The 21,541-nt window shown below is 35.9% G+C and overlaps 1 protein-coding gene across 8 annotated transcripts in view; it reads right to left on the minus strand.

The window, feature by feature from the left end:
- PUM2 (pumilio RNA binding family member 2) overlaps positions 1–21,541 on the minus strand; it is a 101,902-nt gene that overhangs the window by 21,942 nt on the left and 58,419 nt on the right. For 6 of the 8 annotated variants that reach the window (XM_054509608.2, XM_045884155.3, XM_045884153.3 and 3 more), the window contains 3 exons: positions 14,796–14,939; positions 14,398–14,682; positions 9,969–10,205 (listed from right to left, as the gene is read on the minus strand). In XM_054509608.2, coding sequence (XP_054365583.1) covers positions 9,969–10,205; positions 14,398–14,682; positions 14,796–14,939 — 666 coding nt within the window. The remainder of the gene's footprint in view (positions 1–9,968; positions 10,206–14,397; positions 14,683–14,795; positions 14,940–21,541) is intronic. The other 2 variants (XM_045884160.3, XM_045884159.3) reach the window with 1 other exon arrangement.

The following is a 21,541-nucleotide window of genomic DNA, read 5'->3' on the forward strand; positions in this document are numbered from 1 at the left end:
TCCCTCGTTCATCAAAGAGCATTTACAGACTTGAGTTATTAACACATCAACTATAGAATTCAGACTAGTATTACATTATTTCTATCACTAACTCACTTGCTGATTCCCATTATTCCAACAAAAAGGCTAGTTTGTTTGGTTTCAAAAGTTGCCTGAACCTTAATCTTCAGTGAAAGCTACCTCTCTGTTGAAAATGAGGACACTTTAAAAACTGCCTATGAGCCCAAAATCCTAAGTAGTGGTGTGAACTTCACTGACTGCCTGATATAAACATGTGGGCAAAAGTATCTCCCTGCACATCTCAAACCACCCTCTCAGATCTGACTTGAATTCCTCTCTTTGGTTAATACTTTTGGTGACATAACAAACCATCAGGCTACATACAACATCTGCATTTCTTTTAATATATTCCTGTTGCGATTTCATGGCCAGCTGTTCTGAATAACTGGGGTAAACGACAACTTTCTGATCCTAGACAAACACGGGCACAATGATTTTATCTCTTGATGGGACTGTTTACACTGGTAGGAAGAGGGCTGAACTGGGAAGGTACTGTGAAAGATACATTTAACCCAGAAAAACCTAGACCTAAACTCATTTCCAAAAACCAAAACCAAACCAAACAACCCCACCACCACACACAAAATACACACACAAAAATAAAAATTCCACAACTGTCATGGAACTTTTCAAAGTGCAGTATTCTGAAGAGTATGATCCTAACAAACTAATCAGAAAACACTGACTGAACAGCCAAATAATGCTTTAATGTAGAAATCCAAATAGAATGTAAAATAATTTTTGAAACAAAGTAGCTAATGTCCAAGAATAGATTCATCAATAAAATAACAAAGAAATAAAACCCCTCAAATTCAATTACCCAAACTTCTGTTGAGATCTGAATACTCTTAAAGCTGTGGAGAAAGGCCTGGGCTTTCTTGCTTCTAATCTAAAATAAACCCAGAAGTACCTCTAATAGAAGTCCAGTCTGTGGTAAATTTGGTACAAAAAAAAACATGAAGGAAAGATGGTAATTTTAATGGAGAGACTATGTTTTTATAAAATGGAATTAAAGTGCAATAAGAAAAGAGCATTACAATCATTACATTTAAGTGCTGGTATACATGTCTACATTCAACACAACACTACAAACTCCATGATGGTGGGTAAGGATGGTGTCTTTTTCCTTAAGGAAATATCTCTAGTCAAGCAGTCTGGCATGTAGGTATTCTTTACTGGCTGAATGAATTAATATTAGCAAAATTTCTGATCAGACACAAAAATTCTAAAATGGAGGTCAATAAAACTACCCACGAAAGATTAACATAAAATATAGATTAGTCTAAGTATAAATTAAATAAAGTTAATCCTATTCTATTTAAAACATCACATAAAGAAGACCCTATGTCATCAGTTTTAATTTAAAAACGAGTTATAAAATGTTTTAAGAGCCTAAGGTAAAAATTATTTAATTTGGATTAAAGGTCAATTGTTAACAAGTGAAAAAACCATAAAGCAGCCAATATACTAACATTCAAACTCACTTTTCCCACCAACTCACAAGAGGCTAAATTATATTTTACCATAATTTTATTAAAAATTCTAAACTTAGGGAATATTTATTGAGACAGATATTAGACAGAAAAAAAAGCATTCTTTGAGAAGCAGTGTGACATCCTGGAATGAGCCAGACAGACTGGGCTCAAGATTTTTGTTCTTTACTAACTTCTTGACTGTAAGCAAGTTATTTGAGAATAACAGGTATGTGTGTGGGGGGGTATGTGTAGTGTGCAAGAGGAGTCAAAGTTCACTTCTATCTGGATATTTAACTGCTCCAGTCCAATTTACTAAAAAGACTGTCCTTCCCAAATATGCCAGAGTGTGGGCATAAATCAGGTAACTAAATGACTAGGTTTATTTCTGGATCCGCTATTCTACTCCACTGGTTTACTTATCCTTGTGTCAATGTCACAAGTTTAGATACTGTAAGTTTACAATAAATTTTGATATTAACTGGTTCTTCAAGATAGTCTTGACTGTTCTCAGCTGTCTTTCCATTATTTAAATCTGCTTGTCAATTTCTTTAAAAAGCCTGAAAAATTCTTGAACTGTTTTTTTTTTTTTTTTTTTTTTTAAGATTTTATTTATTTGAGAGAGAGAGCTCATGAGAGGGAGGAGGGTCAGAGGGAAAAGCAGACTCCCTGCCGAGCAGGGAGCCTGATGCAGGACTTGATCCCGGGACTCCAGGATCATGACCTGAGCCGAAGGCAGTCGCTTAACCAACTGAGCCACCCAGGCGCCCCTTGGAACTGTTTTAAATCTATACATCAACCTGAAGAAAGGTATCGTCTTTTTAACAATGAATTTTTCAACCCCCAAACATGGTATATTTACCTATTTATTTGTCTTAACTTTTCTTTTTATAAAGATTTTATTTATTTATTTGATAGAGCACAAGCGGGGGGGGGGGGTGAGGCAGAGGGAGGAGAAGCAGACTCCTTGCTGAGTGCAGAGACTGATATGGGGCTCGATTCTAGGACCCTGAGATCATGACCTGAGCCAAAGGCAGATGCTTAACCAACTAGGCAACCCCAGTGCCCTGTCTTAACTTCTGTCAGTGTTTTAGAGTTTACAGTGTGAAAGATCTTGCTCTTCTTCCAATGGACCTATTCCTGGATACATTATAAGGAAACAATCACACATGAAAATATTCTGAATATGTAAGTCAATTTTCAATGTCACCCCATGAGACACATGCTGTTTTCATTTTCAAAGATTATTTAGCTAGAGCTACAGATCTCTCCCCTGAAGTACATCTGAATATATTTTAAGAGCTCTGTTTCTGATCCTATGTTTATTTAATGTACATTGGTTAGTATATGAACAAAACAATGATATAAATTCTAGGAGAAGTCTTGGCAGATTAAAAGAATTTTTAAGGCACAAGAAGACTTACTTGCTATCTCAGTAAAAAGAAAAAGGTAGAGAAATTGAGTGCGGAGCTGAAATGCAAATGTGAAGGTTAAGGCCAAAAAATAAAAACAGTAAGATGACAGTAAATAATGACATATAATGAGCAAAAGTTGAAAAAAGCTCCAATCTGCAAAATTCGTTATCAAGGGTGAAAAAGGCATTTAAAAACACATAAACAAAAAAATTTAAAAAAAAATAACACATACAAAAAGAGACTTTTTAATTTTCTCTCATCTATCAACTTTTATCCCTCAAAACCAATTTTTTAAAGATTTTTATTTATTTGACAGAGAGAGCGCAAACAGGGGGAGCAGCAGAGGGGGAGGGAGAAGCAGGCTCCTGATGAGCAGGGAGCCCGATGCGGGGCTCAATCCCAGGACCCTGGGATCATGACTTGAGCAAAGGCAGACGCTTAATCGACTGAGCGACCCAGGCGCCCCAGATCCTCCCACAACTTTGAAATATGCAATGGCAAGCAGAGTTCAGATTAAAAAAAAAAAAGGCATTAGGGAGACAATGGAGGACAAGATCAAAGGTTCACATGAACACCCAAGGGATCCAGGAACTATAAAAAGGAAATGTGAACTAGAATAAGGTCATGTGTAAATTATGAATTATTTCCTTCCAAGGTATCTCTCTCCCTGTGGGTGCTACTGGAAATTTCAGTGGGATAAAATCATTTTTTCTTTCTTATGAGAAGATTAGCATCTGGTTATTGAATGTCAACAGAATCCCTACAATCACTGTGGTAAGCAAATACTGTTGCCACACAATTACAAATTGTTTACCTCCTCATACTTGGTATTTTAAACAACTGCTCCAAGTGATTCTGATGCTGAACCACTGACTCAAATCATCAAGTATTTGGTAGTTCTAAACCTGAGATTATCTTAACTGAATTAAATGGTGAAAACATTCTCAGTCATTAGAAACACAAAGTCACAGATAATGTTATTAAAACACAGAAGTAAAAATCCATCACTGTAACTCAACTAGAACTAAGATCAATAAATTTGTATACAGAAATGAAACAAATTCCTCCGTGAGTAATAATGTAATTTTGGGATCTCTTCACAGAATATTTCATACAAATCAATAAATAAAGGCCCTTTAGACACACCAAAGGCTGTGAAGCAGTGCTTTAACATCTCCACGAGAACCTATAAATAATATTCTGTTGAGAGCTGGAAATGCTGTCCTATAGCCAGTTCCTGAGTTGCCTGACTTATGATTAACACATATTATTCTTATTTCATGGAATAGATAATATATTTGGACTTTCTCAAGAATAACTAAAATGAGGGCGCCTGGGTGGCTCAGTCGGTTAGGTGACTGCCTTTGGCTCAGGTCATAATCCTGGAGTCCCAGGATCCAGTCCCACATCAGGCTCCCTGCTCAGCAGGGACTCTGCTTCTCCCTCTAACCCTCCCTTCTCTCATGTGCTCTCTGTCTCAAAAAAAAAAACAAAAAAAAACAACTTAAAAAAAAAAAGAATAATTAAAATGAGAAAGAAAGGGATCTAGAAGTTTAGTAATCTTATATAGAACTTAAAAAAAAATATAACCTATGCCATTGTTGAGGTACCAGACTTGGAGGCTGATTAGAATACTGTTATTTATACACTTTGTAAAACTGTTCAGTTTATTATAGCATAGCATAACAGAAAAATCAAGGATAGTATCAGGAGTCTAGTGGTATTCTATCGTCAATTCCATCATTTACTGGTTTGGGCAAATCTCTTGGGCGCCTAAGACCTACACTTTTCTTATCTTTAATGGCCATATCGCTCAACCAGTCTACATTAAGAATTAAGGTGAAATGAAATAATGAATATGAAGATGATTTAGAAAACTATTCAAATGCTATTCAATTATAGGGAACCTATTACTTAAAGGATAATAGTACTTTTAATGAAAGCTTCAAAACAATTTATACTGTTTTCTGCTTTAAGGACCACATAGGACACTTAGAAAAACCACACATCGCCTTACAACCAATTTGGTCATACTTGTTTTAATTTTTAAACATTTCATTCTAAGAGAAGGAGATGACAAAAATCTGCCGAAGTTTAGCAATTTTAATAGATGTTAACCTGTACTTAATAGGAAAAAATTATCTTAAATTTTATTCTGCCTATTTTTAATAAAAAATTTTCTGCAATTAGAGGAGAATATAGGTGGGACGCCTGGGTGGCTCAGTCAGTTAGGCGTCTGCCTTTGGCTCAGGTCATAGCTCAGGGTCCTGGGATCGAGCCCCATGTTGGGCTCCCTGCTCAGTGGAGAGTCTGCTTCTCCCTTTTTCTCTCCCCCTCCCTGTCCCCCTGCTCTTGCTCGCTTTCTCTCTCAAATAAAATTAAGAGAGAGAAAATAGGTTATAAAAATCTTCTAATCCTTAACAAGCTCAAGTACTGAATTTAATTACTGAATATAAGACATTAATGAATTGTCAGAACTGACAGCCACCTTTATTTAATAAACTAATTTCACTAAGCTCAAAGCTTGAATTACACTTTTTAGTACCCTGTTCTTAAGAAAAACAAGCCAGTTCAAAAATGAAGAGATCCAAATAATAAGCCATCAGTCTGTCAAGTCCTAAGTTAAATAAAAACACAGAATGTTGCTTTATACCCAGGAAATTGCGTATCAATCTGATTACTATGAGCATAAAGATTAGAGTAAATCAGAAATCACTAACACATTTTAGAAGTTTACTAAAAAAAGGAAAAATAGAAAAGGAAAGAATTTGTTAGCTAACTCCAAGGAGAAGAAAATAATACTGGAAATATTTAATGATTTTTTTCCACAGAGATGAAGTACCTCAAAATAAGATACTGACTTCTATGAGAGAGAATGATTAAAGAAACAATTGCAGGTAGATTTTCCCCCCCATCTCTACAGATCAAGAAAACATGAAAAAATAATTCATTTAATGTTGAACACTTAAACCTGAAGCACAGAATATGGCATTGTTCTTTGCATTTCAAGATAAAAACCATTAATTTTAAATTTCTTCTCTTTCCTTGTTCTTTCCCACTATTTCTAATTCCCAGTATTTAAGTGCTTTTAAAAAGCTGTAGTCAAACGGGAGCTAACTGTAAGGGCTCCAAATGGCCAAAGATGGTACATTTTTTAAAAAAGATTTTATTTAATTATTTGAGAGAGAAATAGCAGGCGAGCGAAAGAACACAAGTGGGAGGAGGAGCAGAAGGAGAGGGAAAAGAAGACTCCCTACTGAACCTGACATGGGGCCCAATCCCAGGACCCTGGGATCATGACCTGAGCTGAAGGCAGATGCTTAACTGACTGAGCCACCCAAGCACCCCAGATGGTAAAAATTTTAGGATCAAAAAAAGGTATAAGATTGATGTCTCTCAGACTGCAATGGACTAAAACCTATAAACTACCCTTAAAAAGTCATCAATTTACAGGTTAACGATGATTAAAAGAACACGGGTTACATACAGAAATTGCTAGGCCATCAACTCATTCTCAGAAGTTAATTCTCGAAGTTAGAAAATAAAGAAATCAAGCATTCTCCTGACTCCTATATGAACTATATACCAGGGTAACCTCACAACTGATGCAAAGTTCCTTTTTATAGAAAACTTCCAGCTAATAAATGCTGAAGGTATGAGAAAATTAGAGTTTCACCACTTTGCAACCTCTGGAAAAATAGACAACGATTAAGGCTGCACGCCATTAGGTAAATCGGGCTGACAAGTTCACAGTGGAGACAACCAGAGACACATGTCTTCTGATATGGTGCAACAGAAAGAATACAGAAACCATTTTGCCAAAAACAGCAAAAAACAAACAGTAAGACCAGGCCTCTAGATTTAATTACATTTTACAAGAATTACAGGAAATAGAGGAACACATTAAATACTACCATGGGGGAGCGGTCAGCAAAGTTAGGAATGTTGGAAATTCAACAGGACAAAGTTTCTTCAATAAAGAAATGAAAGAAAAAACAGAGGAAAGGGAAATGGCTCCAGATTAAAGGGCTTATCAAACAAATGCAATGTATGGGGCCTTATAAGGACCCATAAAAAGACATTTAAGTCAATTAGGGAAAATAGAAAAATGAGAAATTACTGATTTTAAAAGATATGATGATATTGTGGTTGTAATTGTTTTTAAAAAGGAATTTTATCTCTTGGAAATTTTGTCCTAGGAAATGGAGGAATAAAATTTTTTCATGTTCCTGGCTTCATTAAAATGCAACAAGGTTGCAAACCAGGAGTATTTTAGCTTATAAAAAAATGAACAGGGCGCCTGGATGGCTCAGTCGGTTAAGTGGCTGCCTTTGGCTGAGGTCATGATCCCAGAGTCCTGGGATTGAGTTCCACATCAGACTCCCTGCTCGGCGGGGAGTCTGCTTCTCCCTCTCCCTCTGCCCCTCCTCCTGCTTGTGCTTGCTCTATCCCCCCTCTGTGTCAAGTAAATAAAATCTTAAAAAAAAAAAAAAATTAAAAAATGAACAACCAAAACCTATCAATTGAAATACTTGTTCTTTAACGAAAAAGTGAATAGTAGTCATAAGCTGAAAATACTTATGTGATCAAAATGACAACTATTTTAAAAAAACAAAACATCTTTTTTGGAAAGACAGAAGCACACAATGTTGCTATGAGGCCCTTTCTATGAATCAAATAACTAGCAATGGGAGAGCTGGTTTAAAAAAAAAAAAGTGTGTCACTCAATACTTTTAGAATACAGGTATCAGGAGGGCCTATCAGTAATTATAATGGTTACCTGTCTGAAAATCTCACAAGACAATAACCTGGAACTAATTAATTCCAACCAATTAAAATGAAACTGAGAACTAACTCCTATCTCAGGATATTCTATTCTTAATATGTGAGCTACTGAGTAAGATTATTTCTAAAAATGGATATGCAAATTCATTTCCATAGGTATTTTCTAAATCATCTGCCTTGTTAACTTGATTCATGAAGAAATCACCTAAAGGATATACAATTATTTTCTTAGACCAGAGAGCATGTAAGTCTTGTATTGTGACTTAATCAGATGAAAGCAAAGAATAGATTACTTCCATGAACACTATGTAAAGAGCAAATTTATGAAATCTATTAAATTATTCCAACCTGGCAGGGTCTATATATATGGTCCTTGTTAACAACATTGCCAGTCTTACTATAGCTAAAACTAACGGAAATTGGGAGATCACAAAAGAAAGTCATCTATAGATAATTCTAATCAGAGGTGTATTAAAATATCAGATTTCCAGCTGAAGCTAAACTAAGGGGTTTAACTTTGGGTACAAGAGTATCAGGCTGTAATGCAGAAATGCTGGCCCAAATGATGATTATTTCTCATAACTGACAAGAATTTCTTCGCTAAGCATCTACACAGCTGGGTTCTTTACAGTCTGAAGAAAAATATCTTGATTGCTGTTTAATTATAGATACATCTAAAAAGTCATTTATGTCTAATTTCTAAGCAAGCTATGTAAAATAATTAATGCCATTTTTACAGGCTCTAAAGCACAACATAAGCAGTAACAGTTGACAGGAATCTGATCTGGAACTTACCTATGTAAGGACAGGACATGACAAATAGAATTTTTAACAAATAAAACACAAAACTATTATGAAAGACCTATTCTTAGGCTTGTTATGTTCCAAATTTTTGTGTCCATTTCAAAGTTTCAAAGGCATGTCTTACATGGGGGTGGTGGGAGTGAGTGGGTCTGAGTAGATATAATAGCGATCAGGAACTGAGCAGCTCCTATGACCAAGAAAAGATGATAAATGAACAAAGGTGTCAGGCTACAAACTAATTAAGTTTACACAAATAGTGCTGTATAGGAGATCTTAGGACCCCATCCAAATAAATTAATAGTTGTATATATTTAATATCTACAAAAGAGCAAGGACCCAGAATTTGGGGCACAGGACCGGCCTTTAAAACTAGGCCACTTCACAATGACATATATCTAAACAATGATCACTGCAAAAGATCCTTTTGTTACATGGACACTTACGTATTAATGAACTTGAGGAAAAAACTGCTATACCCTTATGACGGGGGGGGAGGTCAAATATAATCACTAACTTATATTTGCTAACAACAGCCAACATTACTTTTTAAATCACAAGCTGATTTAAATCTTTCCAAGCACATAAAAAATCAAAAAAAAAAAAAGAATCTCAGTTTTGAGTTTACTAAAGTTACAAAAATTCAAAATCTAATTTTAATCAAATAACTTCCCTTGAAGAGACAGGGATTCATACACAGCCTCTGATATCCAAAATCTCTTAAAAATACTCTGTTAACTACATGAATAAATACTTCCTGGAGAGGGAAAAGGGTAACCACCATCTCAATCATCTTGGGGTGGGGGGCAATTTTAACATACAGATAGAAACAAAGTTCTAAATGCTCCAAATTTAAGGGTATAAAAAGCCTAAAACATTTTTTTTCTTAAACTAACGACATACTCAAAAGTAAGAGTATATGGACCAAACCCATAAGACTCTAACTCATAAACATACTAAGTTCATATACCCTGATACAACCTTTGAGAAAATGGCCAGGCACTCAAAGGCCAAAGCAAAAACCATTGTACTAATCTACATTATTTGAATTTCAGTAACTATGTGACTAATGTTTTCCTTTAGGTGTGCAAAAACTTGCAACAGTGAAATTTCTTTTACTATCAGGTTTAAACAGTTGACTTTTCAGATGATCTAAAACACACACAAATCAAAAGCACAGACAAGAAAAAACACACCACTGTATTTCATAAAAGAAACATAAGATATAATAGGGGTCTTTACCTTACTGTACATTAGACCCTCACTTTGAATTTTCACGAAAGTAGAACTTTTTCAAAAGGCTAATATCTAAAAGCAAAAGCAATTTGGCATGTTTTATCCAACATTAAATATTTTACATATATTATAAACACACACACAAACACACTTACATGTACACATACAAATAAAAAGGGTTTTGGTTTTTTTTTTTTACCTAAATGCAAACTGGATGAGGATCCATGTGATGAAAGTGATGGCGGTGGCGTAAGTGAATGTCCTGGAGTTTGGCTTGGCAGAGGCATGCCTATTGGACTTGGAGAGGAGGAAAATCCCAGACTATTGTAAAATGGTTGCCCTATGGGTGCTAGGCTGCTACTAGATCTTTTGTACAAGTCAGAGCTAGTAGATAGAGACTCTCTCCTTGTGGCACTACTACTTGCAGAACTGCCAACTGAAGAAGAAATAAAAAAAACCCTAATTACATACATGTGTTAACTGAATAAAACCTATCCCCAACTCTTGCTGGGAAATAACAGAAGTGATCACAATAATTATTTTTAGAAACATTATGGAGGAGATAATTACTGTGATAACTATATAAACTAACTTATTAATCATAAAAGGGTATAAATGCACCCCAATAAAGTAACCAAATACTTAACAGAGCACTCGTATGTTTATTATTTCACACATATTTACCACTGACACATATGATTACTGTGCTTTAATACCCTGGTATGATTTATAAACCCTGGAATTGTAAGGTGTCGGCTTTAGGAGACGCTAGAGATTAAATTCCAATAAGGTTAAATTTTGGTAGTGTCCTAATCTCTGGAATCAGGTTCTTAGACTTCAACTCAATGCCAAGAAAGGATTACCCTGATAAATAGATTAATAATACATTTCCTTCACCATTCACATTTAATTTTGCTTCTGGCTTGTTTTCAAACCATAGTCCTTTAAGTCCATATTGGCCCGAATATCAGTCAGTTGTGAAAAAGAGATGACAACTAACTTCTCAGTATTTTTCACATTACACATTCTCCCTATCCTTCAACAACTAAGTTACAAAATAGATATGAAAAACTAACCGTCCTTTTAGAAAATTAATAGCTCTCATTACTGTTACCACACCAAAGACATGCTTTCACTTACCCCTTGGGATTGTCCATTCCTAAACTTCTACTACCGGTTTTACAAGGCCCTTACTCAAGTGAAGACTGATAAGCCTTTTTTTTTCTTAGATAATATACAATTCTCTCATCATATATCTCTTACTGAACTACATACTAAATTCTTTTTACTTAATCCCAAATTCAACCTTCTAGTCCTTTTTTCCTTTTGTACTCCACAAAATCATAAAACAATGGTAGAATCTCATTACCATGTACTGATGCATGCTCAAAAAAATAACCCAAGATCTTTAATCGACACATCGGATAATCAAATTCTTTACCAAGTGTTTAAAAGGGCTGTTCAAAACTCCCAATTCTGAAGTCTCAGCAGCCACATTTTCAAGTACTTCTTTCCTATTTCTAAACGCTGGCCTTTTTTTTGTTTTTTAACTGAATGCCTTTTACACCTAAAGGAATTTCATATGTTTCTTGTCAAGTTTTTAAAGAACAAGCTCTGTATTCGGACCAATATGGTAACATTTTTCAAGAGAATTTTTAAAGTTTCTACTAGGTCTTGGTTTTCTAATCATAAGTCAATTTTAAGTAGGTCATTAGGGTATAATGAAAAAATTAAGAGAAAAATTAAGCAGAGCACATGATGGGTAGACCAAGTTAAGTTTATAATACAGATAGAAAACAATTACATTGGTATTGCCAAATTCAAGATTCTTATAAAAGAAAAATACCAGGCTCACACAACTGTATGGAGCAAAATATTAAAACACAAGTCAACCTTTTATACCAGCCAGTGTGGTTTCTGAAAGACTAATCATGTTTTACTAAAAATTGTACATTTTAAGATATCGTAACAGGGAAATACTATAAAGCTATATGCATTTTAATAGCAAAACCAAATATAAACACTAATGTAATAAATATTTCTTCTTTGAGTTGCTTTTGGCAAAATTGTCAACATATGCTACATTAACTATGCTAATTTAAAAGGACACTGTCAAAGTGATTGTTCTAGAACATGGCTACAATTAAAATTCCTATTTATTTCAGAAAACAATTTAACTGACAAAGAAAAAGACAACAGCTCTCTAACGAGAGCAGTAGCACTGTCATTCCCCTGGCAAATAACCAAAAAACCCCACAGTTTTGATACATGCAATATTATTTTCCTGCAAAAGGGAAAAGCCAAGCCAAACATTTAAAAGTAATTCAGAAATAGTTTTATTTTAAACCTAAAATCTGGCTCCTTTAACTTTTACTATATGCCTAAATTATCTCCAACAGTGTGACTATGAAATATGAAACAAAGTATACCTAAAATATCTAAAAGGCTAGACCAACAGTGAAGTCACTAATTTGTCAACTGTGCATAAAATGTTAAATTACAAACTTCCAACACTTTCTAAATAATGGGTCATAGAAAGAATGATTTAGTTACTATATTATAATGGCTAAGCTTCCTAGCAACTGTGTTATAAGCTGGGGTATTTAACAATGATAAGTGTTAATAATTTCATCATATAGGTAAGAGAATGATTGTGTGTCTGATTCTGTGTTTGTATATGTGCACATAACCATACTATCGTTTTAGATTTCACAGAGGCATGGAATTGCCATAATGCTGAAATGGCAGCGGGTAGACCTGTTTTAAGAGTACACACGTGCGGCACTTGAATAACTCTCACAAAATGTCCAAGAGGAAGGGGAAGATGACAGGCTATGTACTGGCATCCAGGAGTGGCAACTGCTAATGCCCTCTGAAGCAAGGTAAACAGAGGCACCCAGATTGGTAGTGAGAATTGCATAAGCAATGATTAAAAATAAGGGAGGCATGAAGAAGATCAGTTTTTGGGAAAGAGGCATCTGCAGGAAATATTTGTAGGGAACAAAATGTTCATGCCAACCAGTTCCTGAATGCTGGGGGAAAGGACCTTAACAACTAAGAGACAAATGGGAATTTGAAAGAACTGGATAAGGGGACCTACAAATCTATTCCAGACCATCAGTGACATGTTTTATTAGAAAAGGGAATAGGAGATTTATCAAAGCTCGTCTCTTGTTTTTTCCTGAATTATTTACAGTCTATAATCTCTAGTTTAGAAACTAGTTATTTCTACAAAGTTTATCTTTTAAGTTTTATGTTCTTTCAGTTTTCTTCAGCATGTTAGATTATGGGGGAGAAAATGCTTGTCAACTGTATCAGAAATAAAAAATGAGTCCTGTGGGAGTGCTTGGGTAGAAATAAAAATACTGAAATCCAAAAGAAATGAAAAACTCAAGTAGAAAAATTAAAAGACTGAAGAGTCTACATGTTCACCTGATTTTCCCTCAGAAGTTCTTGTGCCCATTCTTTAGGTAACTTTGTTTCTACAACTGTGATTATTTCCCTATTGTACTTCATTATAACAAAAAAAGCATTCTGCATCTAAAAGTTTATAGCTGTTTTAGACCATTCCTCTTATGTGTTGAAAGTTCAGAAGATCCTTTCTTAGAAAACAGGCAAACATATTTAATAACAACTGGCCCATATTCGTTTTGCCATTTTCCACACCAGAAAAGCATATAGTATTTTAAGGTGGTGGGAAAATCGATGAGAAGCAGGTATTAAAGATTCTAGAACTTTACAGAAATAGAAAATCTCCTGAGGTCTGAATAAATTGCCCTGCCCCTCAGGAAGAAAAGGCTGCCAATTAACTGTACCAATAGAACTAGGGTAAGTTATTTTTCCTCTAATGTTTCCTGAATACTATGGAAACCTCAAAGAATGATACCACAAGGTGTATCAATAGGGAGTCAATGTGGGCCTCTTCTGACTTCACCTAGTCATTCCTCAGTTACAGAATTAGTCTGTTGTGGGTAAATTATTTTGTGAAGCTTACTTCAAATTTAAATTTGTTAAGTATTCTACATAAAACCAGGATATGAGAAGAAACATCCTTTTAGATGAATTTTTAGTGATAAAGGCTAAATTATTTAGTCTAAAAGATAAGCACATTGGTAGTTTCCTAGGGGCTTCTGTTTAGAACATTTCATTGTATTTTATTTTTATGTATCATACCAACTAAAAAACCGTAACGAACCACTAGCATTTCATAAGAATATCTGATAAGCACACAAAGACAATTATTTTAAAATACCAGAAATTTAAGATGGCAAAATATTTACTTCCTTAATCATTATTATATAAAGAATAAGGAAGAGCTAGTAATTAGTATAAAATATATTGCTCCAAACAAACCTTACTAAAACAAAAATTCTTAAAGCCAGGGGAAAATGTACTATATCTGGGTAAAAGATGGGCTGTTTGAAATGAGCTAAACATTCATAAATACATTCATAAATACTTAAAGATTTGCAGAAGGTAGTTTTTTTGGCACAGAATTAAACTAATAAACCAGTATTTTATTCCTGTCTTTTCTATGCTACAAGCTATTTATTAATGTTTATTATTAAAAATATACATATACCTCATGTCCACTTAGCAGAGTACACTCATCTTAAAAGGCAACTTACCTGATGAACCAAATCCACTGAGGGCGGAGCCTATAGCAGCACCCAAAGAGCTACTGCTGCCAAAGCCAAGAGATGTACTTCCAGGTTGGCCGGGTCCGTGAGAAAATAAAGAACTGCTCTGGGAGCTACTAGTCAAAGAAGAGCTCCCGTAAAACGAATTAGACTGCAGATTGGTGCTTGGCGGCGGCGGCTGCTGCTGTGGTGGCTGAGTGCCAACTGGCCGAAAGAGACCGTTTGTGCCGCCTGTGAGACTGGTTGCAGTCCCTCCAGCTGCTGCTGCCGCTGCTGGAAAATAAATTTCAGATACTTCTTGAAACTACTCAAAAGACTATTTATTTTTAAATTATCTCAAAGAACACCAGAAAAATATTATCCCTGAAAACATCAGTTACACTTACCAGCTTGTGCTGCTGCTGAACTAATTAAAACAGGTGTTGGAGCCATTAAACGAACTGGAGCTCCAAGGCCAGTTCTTGCTCCAGGGCCAACCACTAAGGCACCAGTCTGATCATAATAGGCAGTTGGAGCTAGTACTTGATAGCCTAGATAATATTAAAATAAATGTTTACTAATGAAAACATTTATTATAGGAACATGCATGTTTATTTCCCCCTACATTTGTTTTTATCAACCAGAAAAGATAACTGTATACTGTTAATACAAAATCATTAGTTATGATATGAAAAACAAACACATATGAGAAGATATTACTTACTAAATATATGGAAATGTAATAGTGTAGGTAAAATTGTTTTCTCTAAATTTTAAGAGCTGCCTTCCACTTACAGACCACAGAAAAACAAGGTACCTTCTTTGATATAGAAACTATAGGCTATCAAGCACTGATATTTGAAAAATATTACCTATTAGTTCTGAGAGGAGATTGGAAAGACTAAGGCATGTGAGATAGAACGCTCTAAGAATTGTTGATTAGGCAATTTTAATAAGTTCTAAACCAAGTGCTTCATTACCAGCATTCCCTTAGATTTTCATTTGTAAGCATCCATTTAAAAACTTAAGTCATGATGTAAACAGATACTTTAAAAATCATTAAGGTAACTCTTTTTGTAAAGGTTCTCAAGCTAAAGTTTGAATAAAAATCACGCAAGCATTAGTTTTTATCATAGCCTTAAGCACAAGACAGGTGACAATCTGCACTATTCAGAACTACAGGAGAATGAAGTTTGTATCTTAGCAGCCTTTTTCAGTGGGGATTCCTTATCTTAACCACAGAACAGAAAGTAACTACTGTGAACAGAAAAGTGACTATTTTGCCAATTCTCCCAAGGATACTATAAAACAAGTACCACTCCAGATGCATAGGAGAGGAGTTAACTACATACAGGAGATACTTCAATGCAGGAAAGCTCCCCTCCCAGAAGTCAGGTTGAGAAAGGCTGTCTTATACAGTGACAAGGACTCAGGTTCAGCAGCCTGACAACCATTTGCAAAAAGGCACTGGCAACCTCTAATAGTTTTAAGTTTAAACACTACATTCACCACTAGGGCCAACACTTTCATATGCAAAGGTTTTTTTTGTTTTGTTTTGTTTTTAAATATTTTATTTATTTATTTGAGAGAAAGAGAATGAGAGAGAGAGAAAGCACATGAGACGGGGAAGGGTCAGAGGGAGAAGCAGACTGCCTGCCAAGCAGGGAGCCCGATGCGGGACTCGATCCAGGGACTCCAGGATCATGACCTGAGCCGAAGGCAGTTGCTTAACCAACTGAGCCACCCAGGTGCCCCCATATGCAAAGGTTTTTAATTAAATACGTAATTCTGTTTTGCAATTACAGTTTTGTTATAAATGGATATAAATTAGGAGGACCAGCCAAATAAAGAGACATATAGGGCAAAATCTAGGCGGGAAGGCAGAGCTTTCAAGCCCTCTCCTCACGGAATGAATGTGATAAATCTGAGAAGAGATTATTAGATATCCAACTGGAGATGTCAAAATAGAACATAAAAGTCTTGACTTCAGAAGAGAGGTCCAAGCTGGAGCTATAAAGGATGAAATCACCAAGAAAATTAAAAAGGGATCTATGGACAGAGAACTTCAGATTAAGAGGTTGGAGAGAGAAGGAACCAGGGAAGAAATTATGAAGGAATAGCCGGTAAGAAGAAAGAAAATGAGAACAATGTGGTGTGTTGCAGGCCAAAGAAAAAAGAATTTCAATGAAGGCTAAGTGATCAACAATGTCAAATGCTGCTAAAAGCTATTAAGAAGAGTTGAGAACTGACCAATAGGTTTAGCAACATGGAAGTCATTATGGTAAGGGATGAAAGCCAAACTGTGGTGAATTGAGTCAAGAATGGAAGAACCACAAACAAGTACAGACAATGCTTCTGAGGAGTTCTGCTGTAAAAAGGGCCAGAGGGGAGAAAGAGGATGCTGAGAGTTAATTTCTTATTTAAAGTACAGAAAATGTACTCTTATTAAGCAAAGCACAATACTTTGTGTTTAAAAATTTACTGTTGTTGTGAAATAAAACACATAAGAGTACAAAACCTGGGGCGCCTGGGTGGCTTAGTTATTAAGCATCTGCTTTTGGCTCAGGTCATGATTCCAGGGGCCTGGGATCGAGCCCCGCATCAGGCTCCCTGCTCGGCAGAAGGCCTGCTTCTCCCTCTCCCACTCCCTCTGCTTGTGTTCCCTCTCTCACTGTGTCTCTGTCAAATAAATAAACTCTTAAAAAAAAAAAAAAAAGAGTACAAAACCCAAAAGTACAATATAATGCCTACAACCAAAAAAACTATAACCACCATCCAAGTTAAGAAATAGAACCACTGCCCAGAACCCTACCTCTCATAGGTCCCTGCTCTACCACAATCTCCTCTTTGTGTTACATACTACTCTACTACCCATAAATGCATCCCTCCTTAACCATCATTTTTGTTTTGGGTTACTTAAAAATTTGCATGTATGATTCATTCGTGTGGTTGTATACAGATATACATTTCCATTATTGTACATTTACATGTACATATACATTTCCATTACTGCACCTCAATGGATGGATACCACAATGCATTTATCTGTTCCACATTTACACCATTGGGGGACACTGCCAATAGTACTGCTATAAACATTCTGGTACACGTATCTTGGTATGTTAAGTGTGCAGATTTCTCTACTCCAAGGTATATATCTAAGGAGTTGACATGATTGTGCACATTTACACTCTTGCTACTTTGGTAATAGTTTCAACTGCTCTGTGACTTTAGTTAAGTCTTTAATTCTCAGACTTCTAAATCTGGCTAATCTGAAAGATAAGCAGAAGTAATCTGTTGTGGTTTTGATTTTTTCCCCATACTAAGGAGGCTGAGCATCTTTTCATATGCAAATTGGGCGTTTGGATTTTTCTCTTCGAAGAGGCTTTTTCAAGTCTTTTACCCATTTTCCTACTGGGCTGCCTTATCTTACTAGTTTAGAATTCTTTATGTTGTATCTAAGTCTTTCACTATTTTAATATATAGCAAATATCTTCTTCCATTCCTAGCCTGACCTTCTACTCTCTTTATGGTGACGTTTGGGGTGATGGTGTCAAATTTATTATTTCCTTTATTTTGTAACAAAATGTCCCTGTATTATAATAGCTTTAAAATTCCACTTCTCATATTTAGGTCTAAAAATCCAAATGGAGTTGGTTATTGAACACAAGGCAGGGCTAGGGTTCAGTTTCATCTTGTTTCCAAAACAACCAATTTCATTTCATCTTTCTTGTAAAACAAGTCATTCCCCTCCTTACAGCTTTGTAGGGTTTCTTTGCTATTCGCTGTCCATTTCTTTGGGGTCTCTATTCTGTTACACTGGTCTGTTTCTCTCTCCATGCAGTAATTTAACTGCAGCTTTAGAGTAAGTCTGACTCCAGAGTAATTCAGAATAGAGCAAGTCCTTTTACTTATTTTTGTTAGGAGTGTTGTGGCTTAATCTTGATTGACCCTTTGTATTTTCATTAAATTTTCCTATCAGCTGTCAAAATACCATAGGAAGAATGTATTAGCAATTCTGATTGTGAATGACTGAAACTACAGGTTAATAGGGGGAGAAGTGACATATTTAAAATACCTACTTGTCCAGAGGTATCTCTGTTTAGGTCTCCTTTAATGCATTTAATAGGGAGAAGTGACATATTTAAAATACCTACTTGTCCAGAGGTGTCTCTGTTTAGGTCTCCTTTATGTCTAAGCAAACCTGCTTCCCACAGAAATCATGCATAATTTTTTTTAATTTAGTCGTAGGTACTTGCTACTACTAAGTCACTAGCTTTAAAATTTTTCAATTTCAAGGGCACCTGGTTGGCACAGATGGTTAAGCATCAGCCTTCGGCTCAGGTCATGATCTCCAAGTCCTGGGATCAAGCCCCACATCTGGCTCCCTGCTCAGCAGGGAGTCTGCTTCTCCCTTTCCCTCTGCTCCTCCCTCACAACCCCCTCATGCTCTCTCTCTCTTACTCACTCTCTCTCAAATAAATTAAAAATCTTTAAAGTTTCATTTTCAAACAGTATCCTGTTAACAGAAAAGATTTTTAAATTGATTTTCATATCCAAAAACCTTAACAAGAACATTTTAATTCTAATACTTTATCTACAGATTCATTTAATATACAATCATATTTTTTCATGACGTTTTTAGTTCTTCTTTACAGAATTTTCTCATTTCTCTCTAATGTTATAGACTGGCCAGGGTATCTAACATGCTGAAGTGTAAATAAAAATCCCTGTCTTGTTCCCAGTCTTAAAACTTTCAATATTTCCCATAAAGAGGTAGTTTGTTATCCATTGGGGGGAGGCTGTCAATTCCCCCTTTAGCATATTAAGTTATCTTCTAATCCTAACTTGCCAAAGAGGCTTTAAGTTCTTGTGATTGCTTTCTTTTAATCTTTTAATGTGGAAAATTACACTATGTGACTTCCTGAAGTTCTTCTTGAATTCTAGGGATAAAACCAACTTGTTCATCATATATTATCCTGCTTATATACTGCTAGATCTGGCTTGCTAATATATAATCTAGGATTTCTAAATCCGTATTTGTGTGATTGGCCTGTAATTTTCCTTATCTATACACGGTCCCTGACAGGTTTTACATTATTTTCTAAATGCAACATATTAACTTTGTTTTAAAAAATATTTGGACACTGGTGGTTTTTTAGAAGTTTATTTAAGATTTTATTTATTTGACAGACACACGGAGAGACAGAGAGAGAGCACGCAAAGAAGGGGGGAGTGGCAGGCAAAGGGAGAAGCAGGATCCCTGCTAAGGACCCTGGGATCATGACCTGAGCCAAAGGCAGACGCTTAACCAACTGAATCACCCAGGCGCCCCTCAAAAATACTTGGATATTTCTAAGGATTTGTAATCTGAAAGCGGATTTTACAAAGAGATGAAGACTAAGAAGGATTACAGTAGAATAATTTTGACTTTCTAATCGATGTAAATTTAGACGTTTTTATTTCTATTTCTTTTTTTTTTTTTTTTAAAGATTTTATTTATTTATTTGAGAGAGAATGAGATAGAGATAGAGAAAGAGAGCATGAGGGGGGGAGAGTGAGAGGGAGAAGCAGACTCCCCGCCGAGCAGGGAGCCCGATGCGGGACTCGATCCCGGGACTCCAGGATCATGACCTGAGCCGAAGGCAGTCGCTTAACCAACTGAGCCACCCAGGTGCCCTTTATTTCTATTTCTTAATATTGAAGTTTCTTTTTTTTTTTTTTAAAGTTTCAAGTTTTTATTTAAATTCCAGTTAGTGGGGCGCCTGGGTGGCTCAGTCTTTAAGCATCTGCCTTCGGCTTAAGTCATGATCCCAGGGTCCTGGAATCGAGCCCTGCATCCAGCTCCCTGTTCAGTGGGAAGCCTGCTTCTCCCTCTCCCACTCCCCCTGCTTGTGTTCTCTCTCTCATGTGTCTGTCTCGATCAAATAAAGAAAATCTTTAAAAATAAATAAATAGATTCATTCCAGTTAACATATAGTGTAATACTGGTTTTCAGGAGAATTTAGTGATTCATCACTTATATACAACACCCAGTGCTCATCACAAGTGCCCTCCTTAATACCCATTCCTCCACCCACCCTCAATCAGCTTGCTCTCTATCCATAAGAGTCTCTCTTATGGTTTGCCTCTCTCTTTTTTTCCCTTTCCCCTACATTCATCTGTTTTGTTTCTTAAATTCCACATATGAATGTATCATATGGTATTTGTCTTTCTCTGGCTGACTTATTTCACTTAGCATAATACATTCTAGCTCCATCCACATCACTGCAAATGGCAAGATTTAATTCTTTCTAATGGCTGAGTAGAAGCCATTCTTCTTTATTCATTCATCAGTCAATGGACATTTGGGCTCTTTCCATAGTTTGGCTATTATTGATACTGCTGCTATAAACACTGGGGTGCACGTACCCTTCGAATCAGTATTGTTGTATCCACTGGACAAATACCTCGTCAGTACAATTATAGGATCACAGGGTAGTTGTATTTTTAACTTTTTGAGGAACCTCCATACTGTTTTCCACAGTGGCTGCACAAGTTTGCATTCCCACCAGCAGTGTAAGAGAGTTCCCCTTTCTCAGCATCTTCGCCAAGATCTGTTGTTTCCTGTATTGTTAAATTTAGCCATTCTGACAGGTGTGAGGTGGTATCTCACTGTAGTTTTGATTTGTATTTCCCTGATGCCGAGTGATGTTGAGTAGCTTTCCATGTGTCTGTTATAGCCATCCGTATGTCTTCTTTGGAGAAACGTCTGTTCAAGTCTTCTGCCCCATTCTTGAGTGGACTATTTGGTTTTTTCTGGGTGTTGAGTTTTCTAAGTTCTTTGTAGATTTTAGATACTAACCCCTTATCAGATGTCATTTGCATGTATCTTCTCCCATTCTGAAGATTGCCTTTTAGTTTTGTTGTTTCCTTTGCTATACAGAAGTTTTTTATCTTGATGAAGTCCCAGTAGTTCATTTTTGCTTTTGTTTCCCCTTACCTCAGGAGATTTGTCTAGTAAGAAGTTGCTATGGCTAATGTTCAAGAGGTTGCCGTTGTGTTCTCCAGGATTTTAATTGTTTCTTGTCTCACATTTAGGTCGTTCATCCATTTTGAATTTAATGTTGTGTGTGGTGTAAGAAAATGGTCCAGTTTCATTCTTCTGCATGTG

The sequence above is a fragment of the Mirounga angustirostris genome, unplaced genomic scaffold (assembly GCF_029215605.1).
Source record: "Mirounga angustirostris isolate CCGP_5_RB_7025 unplaced genomic scaffold, mMirAng1.0.hap1 SCAF_10, whole genome shotgun sequence".
Taxonomy (NCBI): domain Eukaryota; kingdom Metazoa; phylum Chordata; class Mammalia; order Carnivora; family Phocidae; genus Mirounga; species Mirounga angustirostris.